This window comes from Ostrinia furnacalis, unplaced genomic scaffold, assembly GCF_004193835.3.
Source record: "Ostrinia furnacalis isolate ACB-3 unplaced genomic scaffold, ASM419383v2 OfSCF7056, whole genome shotgun sequence".
NCBI classification, from domain to species: domain Eukaryota; kingdom Metazoa; phylum Arthropoda; class Insecta; order Lepidoptera; family Crambidae; genus Ostrinia; species Ostrinia furnacalis.
Genome location: NW_021137295.1, coordinates 311,887 through 330,349, shown reverse-complemented (window position 1 = coordinate 330,349; position 18,463 = coordinate 311,887). Strand labels below are relative to the sequence as shown.

General features: G+C 35.9%; 1 protein-coding gene across 1 annotated transcript in view; it reads left to right on the top strand.

Moving 5' to 3' along the window:
• The window catches only part of LOC114363286 (proteoglycan 4), a 103,939-nt gene that overhangs the window by 34,274 nt on the left and 51,202 nt on the right, over positions 1 to 18,463 (top strand). The window contains exon 3 of the mRNA XM_028318964.1: positions 17,743 to 18,105. Coding sequence (XP_028174765.1) covers positions 17,765 to 18,105 — 341 coding nt within the window. The 5' untranslated portion in view covers positions 17,743 to 17,764. The remainder of the gene's footprint in view (positions 1 to 17,742; positions 18,106 to 18,463) is intronic.

Genomic DNA, 18,463 nt, shown 5'->3' with positions numbered 1-18,463 from the left:
TGCTTGAACGCACTAATCTCAGGAACTACTAAACCGATTTGAAAAAATATTATCGTGTTGGATAGCCCATTTCTCGGGGAAGTCTTTATTTAGGCTATATAACATCACTCTACAGCCAATAGAGGTGGAGCAGTAAAGAAAAATGTTGCAATAACGAGAAATATGTATTATTCAAACTATGTTCACGCGTACGTACGAAATCGCAGGTATAGCTAGTTATAAATAAATGTTATAGATGAGGGGTTTATTATAGATAAAATCAAATGATAACAAAAACATAAAGAAACTTATAAGTAAATCGTTAGTATTTCAAATCGTTAATGAATTCACACAAAGACTATTAAAAGTTGATGATCTGTGCGAAGTACGAAATTGAGTTCTAACAGTTTTAAAATACATCATAATGCAAACAAGTAACACAAGAAACTCATTAATTTTCATTATCTTGCATAATCCTTTATAATTTTTGCAGCAGAGATTACTCGTAGCTAAAATATAATATTCATTATTCACTATAAATAAACTGAACTTGAGCCACTTGATAAAGCAGTTGAAATAATTGTATTTTATGCATACTGCCCAGACATTAAACTTGTTTCCGTGTACATTTTTCTCTATAACACACGTCTAATATAATTTGTGTTTTTCTATGCCTGATTGGAGAAGAGAATAGTTCACTACTGCGTTTTGCTGTGCTCCGAATTTTTCGTGACGACCATGATCTTTGATTAAATATCACTGTTGGAATAAGCTCCAGTACAGATAATAGCACATCAGACTATACATATTCGTTGTAAAATAGTATCTGTTGCAACTATACAGGGTGTTAGGTAAATGGGTATATGAGCCGACACTAGCCCATTTTAACATATATAAATGGTATGGTGAAGTCAGAAAATTTATATCTTCATTTTAATTATTTTAATTTTCATACAAATCAGATTTTATAAAATTTATTTTGTGTGAAAATTAAAAAAATTAAAATGATGATATCAAATTTCTGACTTCACCATACTATTTATATGTCCATGTTAACATGGGCTAGTGTCGGCTCATATACCCATTTACCTAACACTCTGTATAAGATCCTACAGTATTTAGCTTGAGGTGCTTGTAGCACGAGGTAGGGCCCTCTTATTTTCAAAAGTATAGAAGTGCATAAAACCAGACAGAAGTCGGCATCAAGGTGATAAGCCAAAAGTTGTGGCTAAACAATTATCAATTAAAAATAAACAGAATGGAAACTTCCACCGACAAAGCATAGATGCATAATCCGTAACAACACTGGTACAGTCAACTCCAAATAGTTCGTGACACCCAAAGTAGCCAATAAGTTCCCAACGTCTTAGTTACAATTTTAATAAGGATGTGTTATCAACTTTTCATCTACTTTAGGTGCCACAAACTATTTGAAGCTGACTGTACAACAATTAACCTCGTAAACTACCGATCAGCCCCCAAACGTTACGCTTAATGTATCGTACAGGTTGTTACGCTTCATAACGTTTTCAGGTTTCATCAAGGTGTGAGGAAAGGTCGGCATCTTCTTATTTAATTATCTCATTAATTATGAATTTAATAAGAAGGCTAAGTTTTTACGAACATCACTAGGTCACTAATCAAGATCAATGATTACACTAGTGTAATAGATGACGATGTAATAGATGAAAAACTTAAAACGTGTCTTATTGTATGAAATAAATGCGTTGAAACCTGAAGACCTAGCGAAATCTTTGCTTTTGTCACCAGTTACATGTGTAACTAATTTATAATGTACTCGTAGTTGTTAATGGGTAACACCATTACTACAGACAAACAGATGGTTAACTCTATATGTTTATTTTTATAGGCAATAAGAGTCAATAACTCTTACATCTACTTATGTATGTTTGTATGGACGCATATTTTTCTTAAGGAAATTGCAGCTGCTTCCATCGCCAGTTTTCCTTAAGAACCGATAAATAGGTGTGGATTTTTTGCATTTAATCGTAACTCAGTCGTACTGGTTAGAGCAGTCGAAAGATGTAGGGTTTGAGTCCCTTCAGATTGGCAGACGTTTCAAGTTTTTTTTTCTCTCTTTATTTGGGACAACAAACAGTTACTACATTGAGGGCTTATGTTGAAAATATTTTCCTAATCACATTATTATGACTCGTGACGCACGGCTTATGACCGCAGCTTTAGATAAAGCTCCGAACACAAACATGCGCGAACTAACGATCAGCCGACCGCAAAACGTGTGTCGTTTAAGGTCTACTATTAATGCAATGAACACATTCTTGGGATTACAGAATAATAGCATATTAAATAAAGTGATATTAAATTATGTAATTATACCCCGTCAGATATTTTTTTTAGTAGAACGAAAAGCTAGGCTCTTGTCTGTTTTGTAATTATTTGAAAAACTGTAGAAATGCAACTTTAAGCAACATTTTGAATACAATTAAACAAATATTTTAATGCCTATACAATTTCTACACGTTCCATTACTCATTTTAAAATTGAACCTATTTTTTAATTTTGTACTTAAATAAGTAATAGTTGTAATGTAAGTAGATAGCTAATACATATTTAAATAACAATAAAAGAAATCGATAATGATTTTAAACAAAACATTCAATGTAACAGATATACAAAAACAGTTAAATTAGCTGCAATTATCTAATTTAGCATTACACTGATTAGGCAAACCTGTCAGCCTGGAATGTTTACAAACAAAAACTGGCGTGCTTAGAACGGTCATTAGAGTGTGACCGGCGCAGGCGCAGGACGCAATTATGAGTACGCACAGTAAATACAAGCACACAGTAGGCTATCTATTTATCGAGCTCGCCATAATTTGAAGAGCTTAACCTAAAAGAACCTTTTTTTTATCACCCGCTTTCATAAATCTGTATAGAATCTGTATAGAGATCTAAGATCCTACCTAAAAATTACTTACAAAGAATCTCTTTCCAAAATTGCTTTCCATGACTAGGTAATTGGATTTATAAAAAATACAGTAGGTAAGCCAAAACCAGAGTCATCGAAAAAACATCATCAACATCGATGCAAAAATCTAAGAGTCTTAGGTCATCCTGCGGTGTGTAACCTTAAGACACATATGAATCTAAAGTCTAAACTGACTCCTCAGATTGCCATCTTTTATAATGTTCATGTGAGCTGTTCGTTTTCCACCAATTAATAATAGTTTGGTATTAATAATAATAATACTTAAAGAAGCCCAAGTCAACAGTGAGACGATCTAGGACCGAGCCGCCTGAAGACGCATGATACGGAGGGCCGACCCCAAATAAAATGGGAATGGGCCTGGCAAAGAAGAAGAAGAATAGTTTGGTGTACCATAGGTACCCAGCAAGGACGGCAACTTACTGTATTTTCTTAATTGTGACTCTACATATGGCGATCCTGCGCCCGCGCCGCGTGTCGCAAGCCAGTCATGATCAGAATCGCTTAACAACGATCAGTGACTGCAACGCACCCCAGCTTGAATGTCTGATCGGATTAACGAGCTTGGCGAATACAGGGTGGCAATCACATTAGAGCTTTATACAAAGCCATACATATAAGATCTGCGATTAACTGAAACGTAAATGCAATACCAATCTTGCAAAGTTCTCCATATTTGCTTAAGTATGCAAATGTTATCATCAACTCCAGAGAAGACCCTTCTTCTTCTGATTCCTAACATTATTCATTGCCTTATAAATAAGTACCGTCTAACCGCCCCACTAGTAAGTGTAACTATCTCTTTCAAATCACTTATTTTCATGAATAAAACATCGTTGACACTACATGCCCAAAGGCACTTGAAACCTTTCCTCAAAATCAGTAGTTCTAAGCTCCTCAATCAAAGACTTGAATCTATGCTTGAGATTGAATTGAGTTTTTAGCGCGTCCTTTCATAACAGCCTAATCATCTAGTGCCACCCTGTATGCTTCGGAGGTATTCACTTTACAGTCATTTAAAGTTCGGCTACCCGATGTCCATTGTAATGTGGAATTGTAGACCTTACGGCCTTGGGTGAACGCTACAGGACTGGCAAATGGCTGATTTATTTTGTATCGAGGTAACAACATCGGTTTACGAAATTATCGGATCATTCCAAGGCCATTCGGTGCTGTGATTTTATAATTGGTTCTAAAAATATTCGGTAGTAAATTATGGCTGGTGGACATTCGTACATTACAATTTTGGATTGCTGTATACTAATACATTACCTATAGGTCTCATATTTTACTATTCGTCTTTACTTTGGACCTCTTCTTCATCATCATCGTCATCATTAAGCCACAGGACGTCCACTGCTGAACATAGGCCTCCCCCAATGACTTCCACAATGCACGGTTGCTAGCGGCCTGCATCCAGCGCCTTCATGCTGGACTTCTTATGTCCCTAGAAATTCCAAAGAAATAGAGACTTTTTATCGCAACGAAACGATTCTAAAAAGAAGAAAACACCCTGAAAATCCCTGGCCTATATTCTAAAGTAGGTTAGCTCACCTATTAAAGGAAATACAAGTCACAATCAAAATTCTATCGACATTCGTACGTAAAAGGTCGTCCGCGACATTTTTTGTCAAATAAACATGTATTGCTAATATTTAGAATGCAAAGTAGGCACCACACGACCTGGCAAACTCGTATTCTAGCCTCGCTCTTAAACGCAAGGATGGGGACCGGTTCTTATTATTGTCTCATTATGATTCATTTCGGTTCAGCTCAAGATCAGGTAAATGCACTTTTTCCTGATCTTTCACAAAGTAACCTTAGAGTCTTCAATTGAGTCACCCTGGGATTTCCAGCTACCCTATCAATCGTGATCGAGGTTTTTTCCGTTACGTGCGGTCTTGATATTTATTGGTATTTGTTTATGGTAATGTATTTCTACTAGCTACAACTGCAACTACAACGATTTATTGGTGACTACTATTTTCCAACTATTATATTTACGGGAAAACCTAACGCTACGCCTGTAGATTTTTAATTACCTAAAATGCAGACGTCAAGAACTTTGTTTTAATTTTTTTTTTCAATTGTATACCCTCCATTAACTTATGTCATCAATAGTTACCTTCTCATGTTGGATGCATACGAGTACAAACACTTTATAATGCCAAATTAATCACTGCGCCCTGTTATGTTTAGACAAGGTTAAAAATTATGCAGTTTTTTGCAATGCGACATAATTCATTCATAGTTATGCTGTTTTGAATAATATAGAAAGGACCACGGATGATGTCATGCAGTTCACCCGGACACAATGTCGTATACACATGTACATATGTACAGTACAGTCAGCGTCAAATAGTTCGCGACACCCAAATTAACCAGAAAGTTCGCAACACATCTTTATTACAACTAGAATAAGGTTGTTGTCAACTTTTTGGCCACTTTGCGTGTCACGAATTATTTGACGCTGACTGTACTGTACCATTAAAGTTTACTTTTTTTCTCGCAAAAATATTGTTCTAGCATAGGTGCTAAGATGCCCCCGAGATACGTAAACTATGTTGTAATTTATGCGAAAATTTGCAGTGGACACAAGCAGCGATAATATTTGTTCTAACTATGCCAATTTGTTGATTTACCAACTCAAACTACTAGTTACCTACTTGTAAGCCACTCACTGAAACATTCCAATGTTGTTTAAAGTTTATAGAAGCACAAAAGCGAATCGGGCACTGTTCCAAAGTAATTCAATAAGTTATAAAAACATAGATTTTAATGTTTGTATAAAAAGCTGCTTAAATGCTATAAAATCCTTATTTGATTTCAAATCAATCATCATTCCGTCAGTTGGAAAAACAAATCCTCCAAGACGTCTAATATGGGTAATTCCAAACAAAGTAGGAAATACAGGCTTTGGCAGCTCATAAAAAGTATCTCAATCGACTGATGGTATACAATACCTAGTGGTGGTAAACAAAGAAGATACGTAACTTATTTGCTTGAATAATCTTATGAAGTTTTCTAGGAACTCTTTGTATAGAGACGTCTTCTTTTCGATTAGTCGAGACGTTCTTATGATTCGTTTTCGAAAGTTAACATTTTTTATTCATTTTAATTCCTGAAACACGTGACCGCACCGTCGAACTGTTGTAAATATGAGCAAAAAGCTTATAGTCTAGTATTCTAGTGATCTCCGCCTTTCACTCGAAGGCACTATACTGGTTCATGCTTCAATAGATAATCTTAAAGGTTTTATGCATATTTAGAAGAAACTGTGACTTATTTGGAACATACGCGATTCGCTGAGACGTTTAAAGTAAGAAAAACAAAACCTCCCGAATCGCTCCACTACCTCTGAAACCTACTCAGTTAAGCGCTAATTTATTCAAAATACACACATATTGTATACATGATGGGTTCATGATACCAATCCATATAGGCTAGTCTGGAATTCGAAATATACAACGTGCTCTTTTTGATTTCCTGGAACTCTAGGGTATTAATAAGATCACTTCAAAGAATGGAATGGCATTACATTTTTTGTTAAATTCAACAATTTTTTTCGACTTATTTTTTCATACGAAATTATTTAAAAACTTAATTTTTCACTGAAATAATTCATAATTTACATACACTTATCAATAAAAAGTCTGCACGAAAAGACTAGGTGACAATTTTGAAAAAAAAAACTAGATTGATGATACTATAATCTAATTCAAAAATATGCTTTTAGAAACACATATTCCTAAGACTTTATAGTTTTTATTTATAGAATATACCCCTAAAATTTCCGGAAAACAAAAGGAGCACGTTGTATAAACCTAACTAATTTTCTTCAAACTAATTTTAAACAAATAAATTGAGTCGACATGTCTTTGGTAATTTCTAATTTTGACGTGTCAACTCAATATTTATTTATTTATAACTAGCTGACCCGGCGAACTTTGTTNTTTTTTTTTAATTTCGAACGGGATAAAAAGTATCCTATGTCCTTCTCCTGGCTCTAAACTACCTCCCTGACAATTTTCAGCTAAATCGGTTCAGCCGTTCTTGAGTTATAAGCGAAGTAACTAACACGACTTTCTTTTATATATATAACTAGCTGACCCGGCGAACTTTGTTCCGCCTTAATGGCAATAAATAAGCAGACTTTTTTTTTTAATTTCGAACGGGATAAAAAGTATCCTATGTCCTTCTCCTGGCTCTAAACTACCTCCCTGACAATTTTCAGCTAAATCGGTTCAGCCGTTCTTGAGTTATAAGCGAAGTAACTAACACGACTTTCTTTTATATATATAGATATAGATAATTAAAAACTGTTAACAATTACCGACAGGTAACTGTACAGTTTGACAAAACTGTCACATAAACTGTTAAATAAACATTTACATCACTTTTCCATTAGCTGCTGTACCGTTAGCATGTCACATTGCCGAATTAAACCTAAAGTTACATTTAGAAATTACTTAACCAAACGTGTAGAGTCGAAAAAGCGTTACGTAGAAAAAGGTTTCTAACATTTTCACAAACATTTTCACTTCTAATTAGCCAGTCTTTAATGCTTGCTTCATTGTGTTCTCATGTCGTAAAAATGTAAGGCGACGATAAAAATTGTTCTTTAGTAAAACAAATAAGTATTTGACTAAGCGAAAGGTAAAGTCGTTGGATAAGTATTTATTTTTAATTAAAACATGTTTTATTGTTGTTGAACTTTTCTACAAAACAACTACCTTTGCTCGACTTCAGCATGCAGTATGGCAACTAGACAAACAGATGAAAACATCTCTTTAGACAGGTGCCTAGTCAACCATGTAATTTTCCTTTATATAAAGCTTTTGAATGTATATAAGACCTAAAAGTTTTTATTTAGACAACGCCTTATGAACCAACAATCACCCAATTAAAGTATGCCACTTACAATTAGTTAAATTTCTCACAAATGAATTACCAGCTGTAATATTGGCGTGGTGAAACACGTCGTGATAGTGAATAAAGTTAATAAGTGTATCTGTAAATAAACCGAATAAGAAATCAGTGGCGACCTCGTTGCCTTTTGGTGTAGGTATTTCACGAATTACTAAATAATCTGTTGTCATTGCCTAGGTTTTGGCGCAATGTGTCTGCAGAATTGAGCACGGATTTCAAAACTATTTTTCTTTGTTTACTGTACCTAATAATGGTATCTTGAATATCTTTCTTTAGTTAAAATCGTCTGGTTAAAAATAATATGAAACTGATGAATTCTCTCGACTTAGATGACTGACGCCCGTATTCTTAAACATTACTATGAGGTCTCACAGTGCGCGTGAATTCACAGGGTGACATACGAACCAATCACAGAGCTCTATTCAACGTTATGCATTCGATTTGCGGCTTCACTTAAGCAAGCATCGTTTGTGAATACGGGCGTGAGTTTCTTCCGCCACCTCTTCTAAGCAACATCCCATATGTTGTCCCGTAGTAGTGATGCCGTGTGGTGACGGCAGAGTAGAATACATTTGTCACCAACCCCTACTCTTCCCGCGGGTGTCGTAAGAGGCGACTTAGGGACTACACATCAAACAGAGAATGGGCAGCAGCGCTCTCTGAAAAACATCAATCTTTTAAACTGCGATCTCCAACCCGCCTGCCAAGCGTGGAGATTATGGCAAAACCCTCCACTATAGTGGAGGAGGCTCATAGTCCAGCAGTGGACTGTAAAGGGCTGTTGATGAGTAGTGATAGGGCAAGCCATCTGGGACGTGTACCTACCAGCGCCCTGGAAAGGGGCAAAGTACTAAAAATCTTTAACTTTACTTTAATTAATGATGACTTACTTATGGTCCTATGTCCCCTAGATGGGGCAGAGGGCATCCACAACAGTCCTCCATCTCGTTCGGTCTTGAGCTTCTCGCTTGATCTCGCTCCAGGTCTTGCCGATCTTCTTCGCCTCGTCCGCTACTGTGCGCCNGTTGATGAGTAGTGATAGGGCAAGCCATCTGGGACGTGTACCTACCAGCGCCCTGGAAAGGGGCAAAGTACTAAAAATCTTTAACTTTACTTTAATTAATGATGACTTACTTATGGTCCTATGTCCCCTAGATGGGGCAGAGGGCATCCACAACAGTCCTCCATCTCGTTCGGTCTTGAGCTTCTCGCTTGATCTCGCTCCAGGTCTTGCCGATCTTCTTCGCCTCGTCCGCTACTGTGCGCCGCCAAGTTTGCCTGGTTCTGCCTTAATTAATGATGGTTAAAAGTTAATAATCTTGTAATAGGTATAGCCTATAAATACCTATACAATGTAGAGTTTTCATTTATTTCATTCACATTTTATTCCGAAAAAGATGATCAAATTATTTATAACAGCTTTAAAACACAATCACATTAGTAAACATTTTACACATAGAAATTAACACTACTATTTTGTAAACTACGTTCAATACTTGTTGGATATAATCAGATAGTATTTGTCGTATTTAATGCTACGTTGATCACATCTTAAATATGGTTAAACCGGCTTTACTAGACTAGATATAAACTGGTGTACACGCTTTGAAACCTCATTACTTAATTACAGATAAGCATCTTTACTCGTTGCCGTAATAAACAACGTTATTTCAATCAAATAAATTACAGGCACTAGAAGTTGCTACAACCAACTATGTATTATGTTAATTTATTTTTAACAAGTAGGAAACAGGTAGCATCATAGTAACATAGGATCTGTAGAGTCTATCATAGCATTGCATGTGACAGAAGTAGACTCTACGCTACATGAAATCATTTAGGTATCTTTATGTATTCAAATAAGACCAAAACTATATAAAATAGACTCTATTGTATCTTTAAATCAGTCATTATTTAAGTCTGTATTTCTGTCATTATCGTCGCATCTTTTAACTCCGATTTACACCTCAAAACTTATTTTGATTCACACGCCGCGTCTTTTATTTATTCCCAAACAAAAATACTTATTGAAAAATGTACCCCTTCCTTCTTGGAAGACGTTTATGATAAAGGCATCATCATAAAATCCTGTTACATAATTAGTATAAACGAGAAGCCTCAGCAAGCGAATTACTTGCACTTTCCCAACTCGTATGCAATCCGAATACCATTATCGCTGGGCGATAACGAAATGCGTTTCTATTCTCTTTTTGTTGACGCTAACGCATTCAATTACAATTTGATTAGAGCGTGGTGGTAAATCTAGAAGCTGGAAACATAAAACCTCTTCTCTATTTAAAACGATTGCAATATCAGTAGCATTAACAGCGTCTTTCAGCATTTGATAGAAAATTTTTAATTGATATCTTTTAGTGATCTAGACCGTAGACAGGTGCATTAATTCAGGGCTCCATTTTAATCTCAAGATGAGCGAAGAATAAGTTTAAAAATCGATTCCGTAATCTTTTTGCTCAGTGGGGGACTTCATACATCACAGATGAATAGTATGTGATCAATTCTTGACCTATTGACCTATACTACACAGTAACGCATAACTACGGAAGCTACATTTCACGCAAGCTATTTTCAGTATCTTTGGTTAACGTTATCTACGCGACATGTCATAATTATGTTTTAAGTATTCCTGTAGCTTTAGGTTCCAAGCGTTTCTACAAACGATAACTAATAAAGAAAACATTTGGTCTAGCATTTCATGCACCGGCACAATGCCTTCAAGCGTAAAAAATCTTTAATCGACTCACATCTCCGTTGCAGCATCCACAGACAACCTTCATCTTAATATTCACTGGATGTAATTATTTGTACGAGAACTTCATAAACCTAAATGGCAATGACCTAGGTTTGTTGAGATAGGTCACCGACTCGGTACTTTTAAAATTTATATTGTTTACGTAACTTCATTCACATATTCTTCAAGAACTGTACTTATTCCTGAGGTTAAGGCAAGGGGATATTGTAGCTCTCATTTCTCACTTAGTAGCCTAGTTAGGTTATTTTTTTTACTTAGAATCTTTATTGCACACAACATTTTAGGTTAAAATCAGAAACTGGGCCATAGAGTCACAAACTTCTATTCTTATTATCTACCTATATTATTTAGATATTTTTTGTAAATTCAACTTAGATTGATTAAATCTTAGTCCCATAGCAACCCAACAAAGCGATTACAAAAGACATCGGCTCTATGCGTCTCACTCTATCTCACTTCATTCTTACCCAATAAACGAGATAGATAGAGCTGAAAATATCGTCTTTACAGACTAAGGCCCTACATAGTTGACAGTCGCGTGCCAATGCAATATTTCGGCTTGAATGCTGTAGGTACTGTAGGTCTGGTGCGCAGACGCAAGCTGGCGGCCTTTCGCGGCTGCGAGCCAAGCATTCCATAGGCGCGCCTATGATTACGTATTTGATGGATTAGAACGGTTTGTTGTGGCAAAATACTTAATATAAACAATAACATTATAATGAATCGATACAATATAGGCAATACTTTGATACTAGGTAATAAGATACAGAAATGACCCAGAAAACACACAAACAAAGCTGAGTTCGATATAGCAGATTGTTCGCGATGACGTTTTTCGCGCAAAACCTAGCTTTTTCTTACTCGTAGGTACTTCTCCCATGTTGCTTTCTTTTAGCTGCATTTCTTTACGATGCAGATATTTAAATTGTTTACCGTTTTTTATCCAATAATCAAAGTTTAACGGAGAAAAGTTTACATTGATAATAATTAGTTAACCAATTGATTAATTAAATAACATTCATCGAAGGCCTACATTCTAAACACAGGCTGCCAAATAACAACAAGGAAGTTACATTATAACGATCAGTAATCATTAACTATATCACAAATCACAATGAATAATACCAACAGTCATTCTTTGAACGGGCGATGGATATTCTTTTAGCATGAAATCATTGCGGTTGAAAATATAATCATATGTACAGCGTGTTGTTTTTAGATCTTAGACTGATTCTACAATCTACAAACAGTTAACTTTCCTCCGGGACAAACTTGACCTTCACTGGTTGGGTTTTTATTGGCGGTCAAGCTGTAGATCCTGGCTACACAGGAGTTGCAGCGGTGGGAACGAGAGGTGGGAATAGTCAAGTGACTCTACAATCATCAAGTACGATATTGAAAACACATCATGGTTTCTGTAACATAACGCTCTTGGCAAGAAATGTACGAGTGTTAACCAATTTTTTTCTGAAGTAAATCAGTAAAACTGAGTCTGAAAAGCTGAATTCAGGCAAGAAAATGCTAAGTACTATTTTACCCAACAATTTTCCAATTCCTTTTTAATCGATTAATCGAAATCGAGCAAATTACATGATTCCGAACAAATTACAAAATTTTAAATCGTAAACAGAAAATTATATCGTCTGTAGGCAATTTCTACTACTAATAGTGTATGTGTTTTGCAATCAAACTGTTTACATTAAATTGTGCGGTCGTGACTGCTATCAATTTTCAAATTAAAATCCATTTACAACAATTTTGTGATTCTAAAAATTGCATGTCCATATACGCACTTATGGTCATACAGTGTAAATTCACTGTACAAACACCATTAACCTTGAAGTACCTACACGCCATAGAAGTATTACCAACATCTTAAAATTATCAACCTACATAACTTTATCTTGGAACTACAACTACTTCAATAAAAATGCATTAAAACACCTGTATTGGTTTATAGAAGTAAAATGTCATGAATCAGATAAGTAGCTCGCGTAAAAGACACAAAAAAGCACACTTAGTGGAATGAGCTTAGGCAATCAATTTCCACACCACTTGTCAATTCAAGCAGAAAACGCAATTTCCTGCAGAAAGACAAGGATTTTCCTATTAATAAATACCTGAACAATAGGTACATGAAAAAATATCGAACAGCATCCTGTGTAGGCGCAGACGATTGCGTTGAAACAATATTTATTGTTTACATGATTGTTGTCTTTGTCACCTGAAAGTCGAGCGAGTCTTCGCGCCGAGCGAACGTCAGATTGAAGAAGTGGCTCCAGAGAAATGTATTCGTTTGCGTGTTTTTTGAAAAAGTAAAATGTCAAGTGCTTCGTCTCTCGCGGATGGGTAGGATGTGAGAAGGCACGATGCCCGGTGGAGGGAATCTGGTGAGGACTGAAAGATACAAAAGGAAGGCGCGAACGCCGCGGTCGGCGCATGCGCGGTACTACTACACGCGGTCCTTGGTCTTAGAGGCCCCGTGGAAAGGGGGCAATGCCAGGACAAGGTGAAGGTTTAGAGGAAATCTTAATACTTATACATATTTATTAATTTTGTATGTGAAATTGTGTCCATCAAATCGTTAAATAGGCAATATGTTAGTAAAAGTGCATCACACCTTACCAGAGCTAGGAATTAGATTAATTTAAGAGCATTAAGACTAAGTATTCTTCTAGTCCTTAAAAGCACAATCTTTCAAATATAAAAAAAAATTACTTGCAGACGCATGAGTTCGAAATCACAATCTTCTTAGCATTTTATAAGCTCTTTAACGACCGAGAGAATAGAGACACACGGTCGCCCAATAACTATAAAAATTGCCTGCTACTATTGACGACTGTAGAGCTCTTTAAAAGACACTGTGACATTCTTCACGGCTGTATTAGAGTTAAGTAATCTAACCAAACCGAGCCTAACTCGACGATGGACGGAGAGATCTGTCAACATTCTCGCGCAGGTCAATAGAAAACATGTTTTTAGTTTTACGTTAACGTGCCTTCAGTTACCTAACTAACGCAATCACATCGATTTGCAACTCGAGTGGGACGGCGGCTCTTTCATAATGTGTTTTAATACTGAAATAAGTCAATATCACATATTACATGATGTATATTATGTAGTGGTTAATGCACACTGAAAGGTTAAAAACATTAGACCTGATCTTTAACTGGCAGATAACTCTATGTCTGCAGATTTCGTTGCCATTGTCATTGATAGTTCAGGTATCCTAATTAAACTACCTCGGTAAAAGTCTAAAAATATCTAGCCCATTAAACTTATTAATATAAAGCTGTGCCAAAAATATTTTGACGATTTTGTCTAATCAAAACAATCGGCAATCCCACTCACTAATTATCATAAAAGAAATAACCTAATTAAATCCAATTCATCAGTACATTTCTCATAAATCTCTCGAAGCTTACAAAACGAAGTCTGTGGTTACATTCCGTCAATGTCAAGAACGTCTGTTAATGATTACAAATTGGAGTAGTGACCCTAAGGCCATATGGACATAGCTTTTGACTGTATGTACCTATTATATCTCTATATGATCGGTAAAAGGTGGCTTGCCTCGGTCGACACTTTTGCATCGGGACTAAGGACAACAGCTGGCAAATCGAGTTAATTTAAAAATAACTATACGATTTGTCATTAAAAGACGTGAACAGTTAACGCGATTGATTGTTGAGTAATAAAAGGAGTTACGAATCTAAGATAATTTTAATTTGGGACACTACAAACTCTCAATCTTGGTATCAGAGTTTTGGAACCTGAAAGATCTAGAGACAGATAGTAGACAAAAACCTTCAAAAATTGGACTGAAACCTACATATTTTTACTACAACTATCAACAAACAGAATTAAAGGGGAAAACATAACTCTATTTATAAACCAAAACTAATAATATAACCTAAACAGGAACAAATAGTAAATAACGTTACAATAGCACGAAGAGTGCATCGAGACAAGCGCCTCTATAAATCAGCAGCCGGTAACCTTTCGCGTACTCGGTACTTCATTGTTGTGGTGAAATACTGATACAGTCAGCTAGAAAAACCCTCCGTTAATAAACTTTTTGCACGATGAGGCTAAAAATAACTATGAACATGACTTCTGACTTGGAATAATTGAGCCCTCAAGTGGAACTTGAATCCCAAGTCCATGTTATAAAAATCAGTCTCTAGAATCCTTTAATTTTAGTAAGTGAAACTACCCAAATAAGTATACTACTCAAGAACAGTAACTTTATTAACTTAAAAGTACCAAAGGCCTTAAAGCCTTAGGCCCAGTTTCTGGATTGATTCTCTACTTAAAATGGATTTATTATGAAAAGTTTACACTTGACTAGAAAATTAGCAGTCAAGCTAAAAAACTGGGCCTTAATTTTTGTTGTGTGTGTATTGGTCACATGCTTTATCGATGTTATTTCTGATTCTTGTTATTACTTACCTTTATGATTTACCTTCCGACTGTACTTACGGCCAAGGAGCTCTTGGGAAACGGCTAACTGCAGGAATTCGTGTTTTTGTCTTAATTACCACTTGTTTATGTAATTAGCGCGTTTCTTGTTTGGAAATTACTGCCCATAGCGCATGTTAATGTGTACTTTGATGATCAAATAGTTTAGTATAGTCGTCACTTCACGCTATAAGTATATTAGATGACATTCTTAGCACATACTATGTTAATATTGTGCAGACCTGTGTGCTTACCATGAGTTTATGTTAGTTGTACTCGCTAGCGATTGTATAGCGCCCCTAGCGGCTACTTTCAAGGACTAAAATCATCAATGATTTTTAGATAGCGAGCACACCTAATGTAAACTTATGGTAAGCACTAAGCACACTGTTCATATTATGATCAATGGAATGGAAGGTCTTAAATTAAGAAGTAAGTACTCTATTATTCAAGTTCGCATTATACTATGTTTAAAAAAAATATAAATTGCCAACTTCATTACGTTATGCCCACATTTAAGAAAGATATGTCAAAATACTTTGTTTTCTTGACAAATATTGCAAAGTATACCATTAAGTTTAAATCAGAAGGGAACAAAATAATTTAAAGGCAAGAATCTGTACAAAAAATCAGCGTGCAATGTTTGATAGCAGTATGAAATCGCAATGGTTTCTCAACAGACTCTGGTATTAAGTATTTATTTGGCAGAGACTATTAAAATGTAATTTTAGACATTTCCGAAGGCTAACATTCTACGTCATCCATTTTACAATGCAAATGTTTCTAAAGATTGTGACAGAACTGTAATATTTTGCATACAATCTACACTTGGTGAGACACAATTCACAAACCGATTCGTTGCAGATATTTACGTTCAATTTTTCTAATTATGCACCGTATCTAATTAATTCAGTGGAACTGTCTCATTTGTTAGTGTATAAGCTTGCGAAGACGTCATAGGTAGAGTGTAGAATATTCTAGAATTAAATGTTTATTGCCTAATCTCGATAACTTATGACCACCGTGAACAGAAGAAGAAATTTCCTTCTACGTCAAAGTCATTTCGTTTTTTCTCTTATATGCAAAATATTTTATGGGTAACTTTATTTAGCTTAGCTTTTAAAACATAATACTGAAGTGATCTTAAAATTTTAGAATAGGCAAAGCCCAGTTTCAGATTTGAGACTTTTAGTGAGTTTTGAGCGTGCCCATTCTCGACTCACACATGAACTTCATATGAAAATGAAAATAAGCATGCTCAAGATACTAATCTAATTTAAAAAAAAACCGGGCTTTAGTCTATATCTTTACAAAAAAAGACGGTAAAAAACGTGTGTGTTCACCTTTATACTCCAACAAATCATTATGGCTATCACTCACAATGCGTGCGACAGCTTAACCGCTTGCCTGACAAACATTAATCTTTTGACCTGTCAAACAATATTGTAATGACATCCGCTGTGACCGCTGTTAACAGCATACACTGTCAGCCTGAGCTGCGTTGCTAATGCTCTCAATAAATGCAAAAGACAAAGGAAATAAGGAATTGTTGACATGATTTGTCCATTCGCCAAATTATTTGAAAGTATTTTGGCTAAAGAACGTTGAACTGCGTGATTTTCAGAGGTAACTAAACGCATTTATAACCAGTTTTAGTACAGAGTAATTGAATGAATGTACTCTGTCATATCCTGCCTTTTTGGATAAGACCAAGTACGGAAATGCAGTAATTTTTCATGTTTCTGCAATAAATTCATATTCAGCAATCAATTATATCTATATGAAACTTCATAATATACTCGTATCTGTCAGCTAACACTAATAAAACACCATATTTTAATATAACATGACGCTTGACTTTTGTAAAATTGAAGAAGTATAAGGCTTACTCGACTCTGGCACGGCGCATACTGCGCGGATTGCCATAAAAAAAAAGTATAAGGCTGGGTTGCACCATCTTACTTTAACTTTGACAAACGTCAAAAATCTGTCAAACCCCATACAAAAAACGACGGTTATCGTTATAGTTACGATCAAAGTTGGGTGCTGCAACTCAGCCTAAGTCTTCCTTGAAGAAAGAGCCAGATTACGTAATCATATAGATATTTATTAAACGTTTTGCACTCATTAATAAAAAGAAAGTTTTGTATTTAAGTATAATTTAAAACAACTGTTTATTTAAATGCCACTTGGTATCCAGACCAATAAATAAACTATAATACAAAAGTCTAGATTGCTTGCTATTAGCTAACACGCGATAAAAATGCTCTCACTTTGATGTCTACATATTATTCTGCTACATCATCATCATGACTAAATGTCAATCTAAAATTAGCAGTCATACTCGTACCTACGAACAGTACCCTCAATCGCAAAAATAATAAAAACACAGAAAGTAAAATGATAAAATGTTTAGTTGGTGATTATTGGGAAATAAATTGTAACTCTTATGTATCTTCTACCAACATTAAAAAAAAATATTTGGGTCAAAATCGCGTGCTATTGGTTTTCCATGCATACGAGTCGTGATAAAAACCTAAAAACATCATCTTCTGCCGCAGATGTCAGTACGTCCCAAAAGCCCTCTTTCCCAGTTGTGATAATATAGTTCTAACACTCATCTTCTTCCGCAGATGTCAGTCCGCCCCAAAAGTGATGGATAGCCACAGCCGCTCCGCGTCTCCGCGGGACCCGCCCAGGCCCCAGCACCGCCCGCCCTCGCCGCCCTCGCCTGCCGCCTTCGACAACCGCGCCTACCAGCACGACGACCCCGACCAAAACCACAACGATTCCTTCACCTCCAACCCCCCACAGCAGAACGGACACAAAGAACCCAATGGGGACACCAAAACTTTAGAAGCAGTTAACTTGGAACTGATAAATCTGACGCCGAAGAATGGGAATGCTAAGAAGAAGGATGTTGAGGTCGATATGAATGCGACTAACCCGTACGATGAGTACTTCGTACCGGTCAATGAACACAGGAAATATATGAGGTGAGTTCTTTCATCGTCATTATTATTTCAACCAGAGGACGTCCACTGCTAAACATAGGCTCCCCTAATGATATCTAGATTGACCGGTTGGCAGCGGCCTGAACCAGCGCCTTCCTGCAACTTTTATAAGATGTGTCAGTTTTTAATTTAATTTTTTCAAAGATTAATTTTTGTGGCATGCAAAATACTAATATTGCCTATTGTTTGTCATAGCTGTCTTTCATGTTACACTAGCTAGAGCGAAGATTTTCTTCAAATTAATTTTGTTACGTTTCAAATCGCAATTTCATTTAGCTTGCCTTCAATCGTTGAGTTTTGGTTGGCGGTCAAGATGTAGAGTATTAAACTGAAATTAATC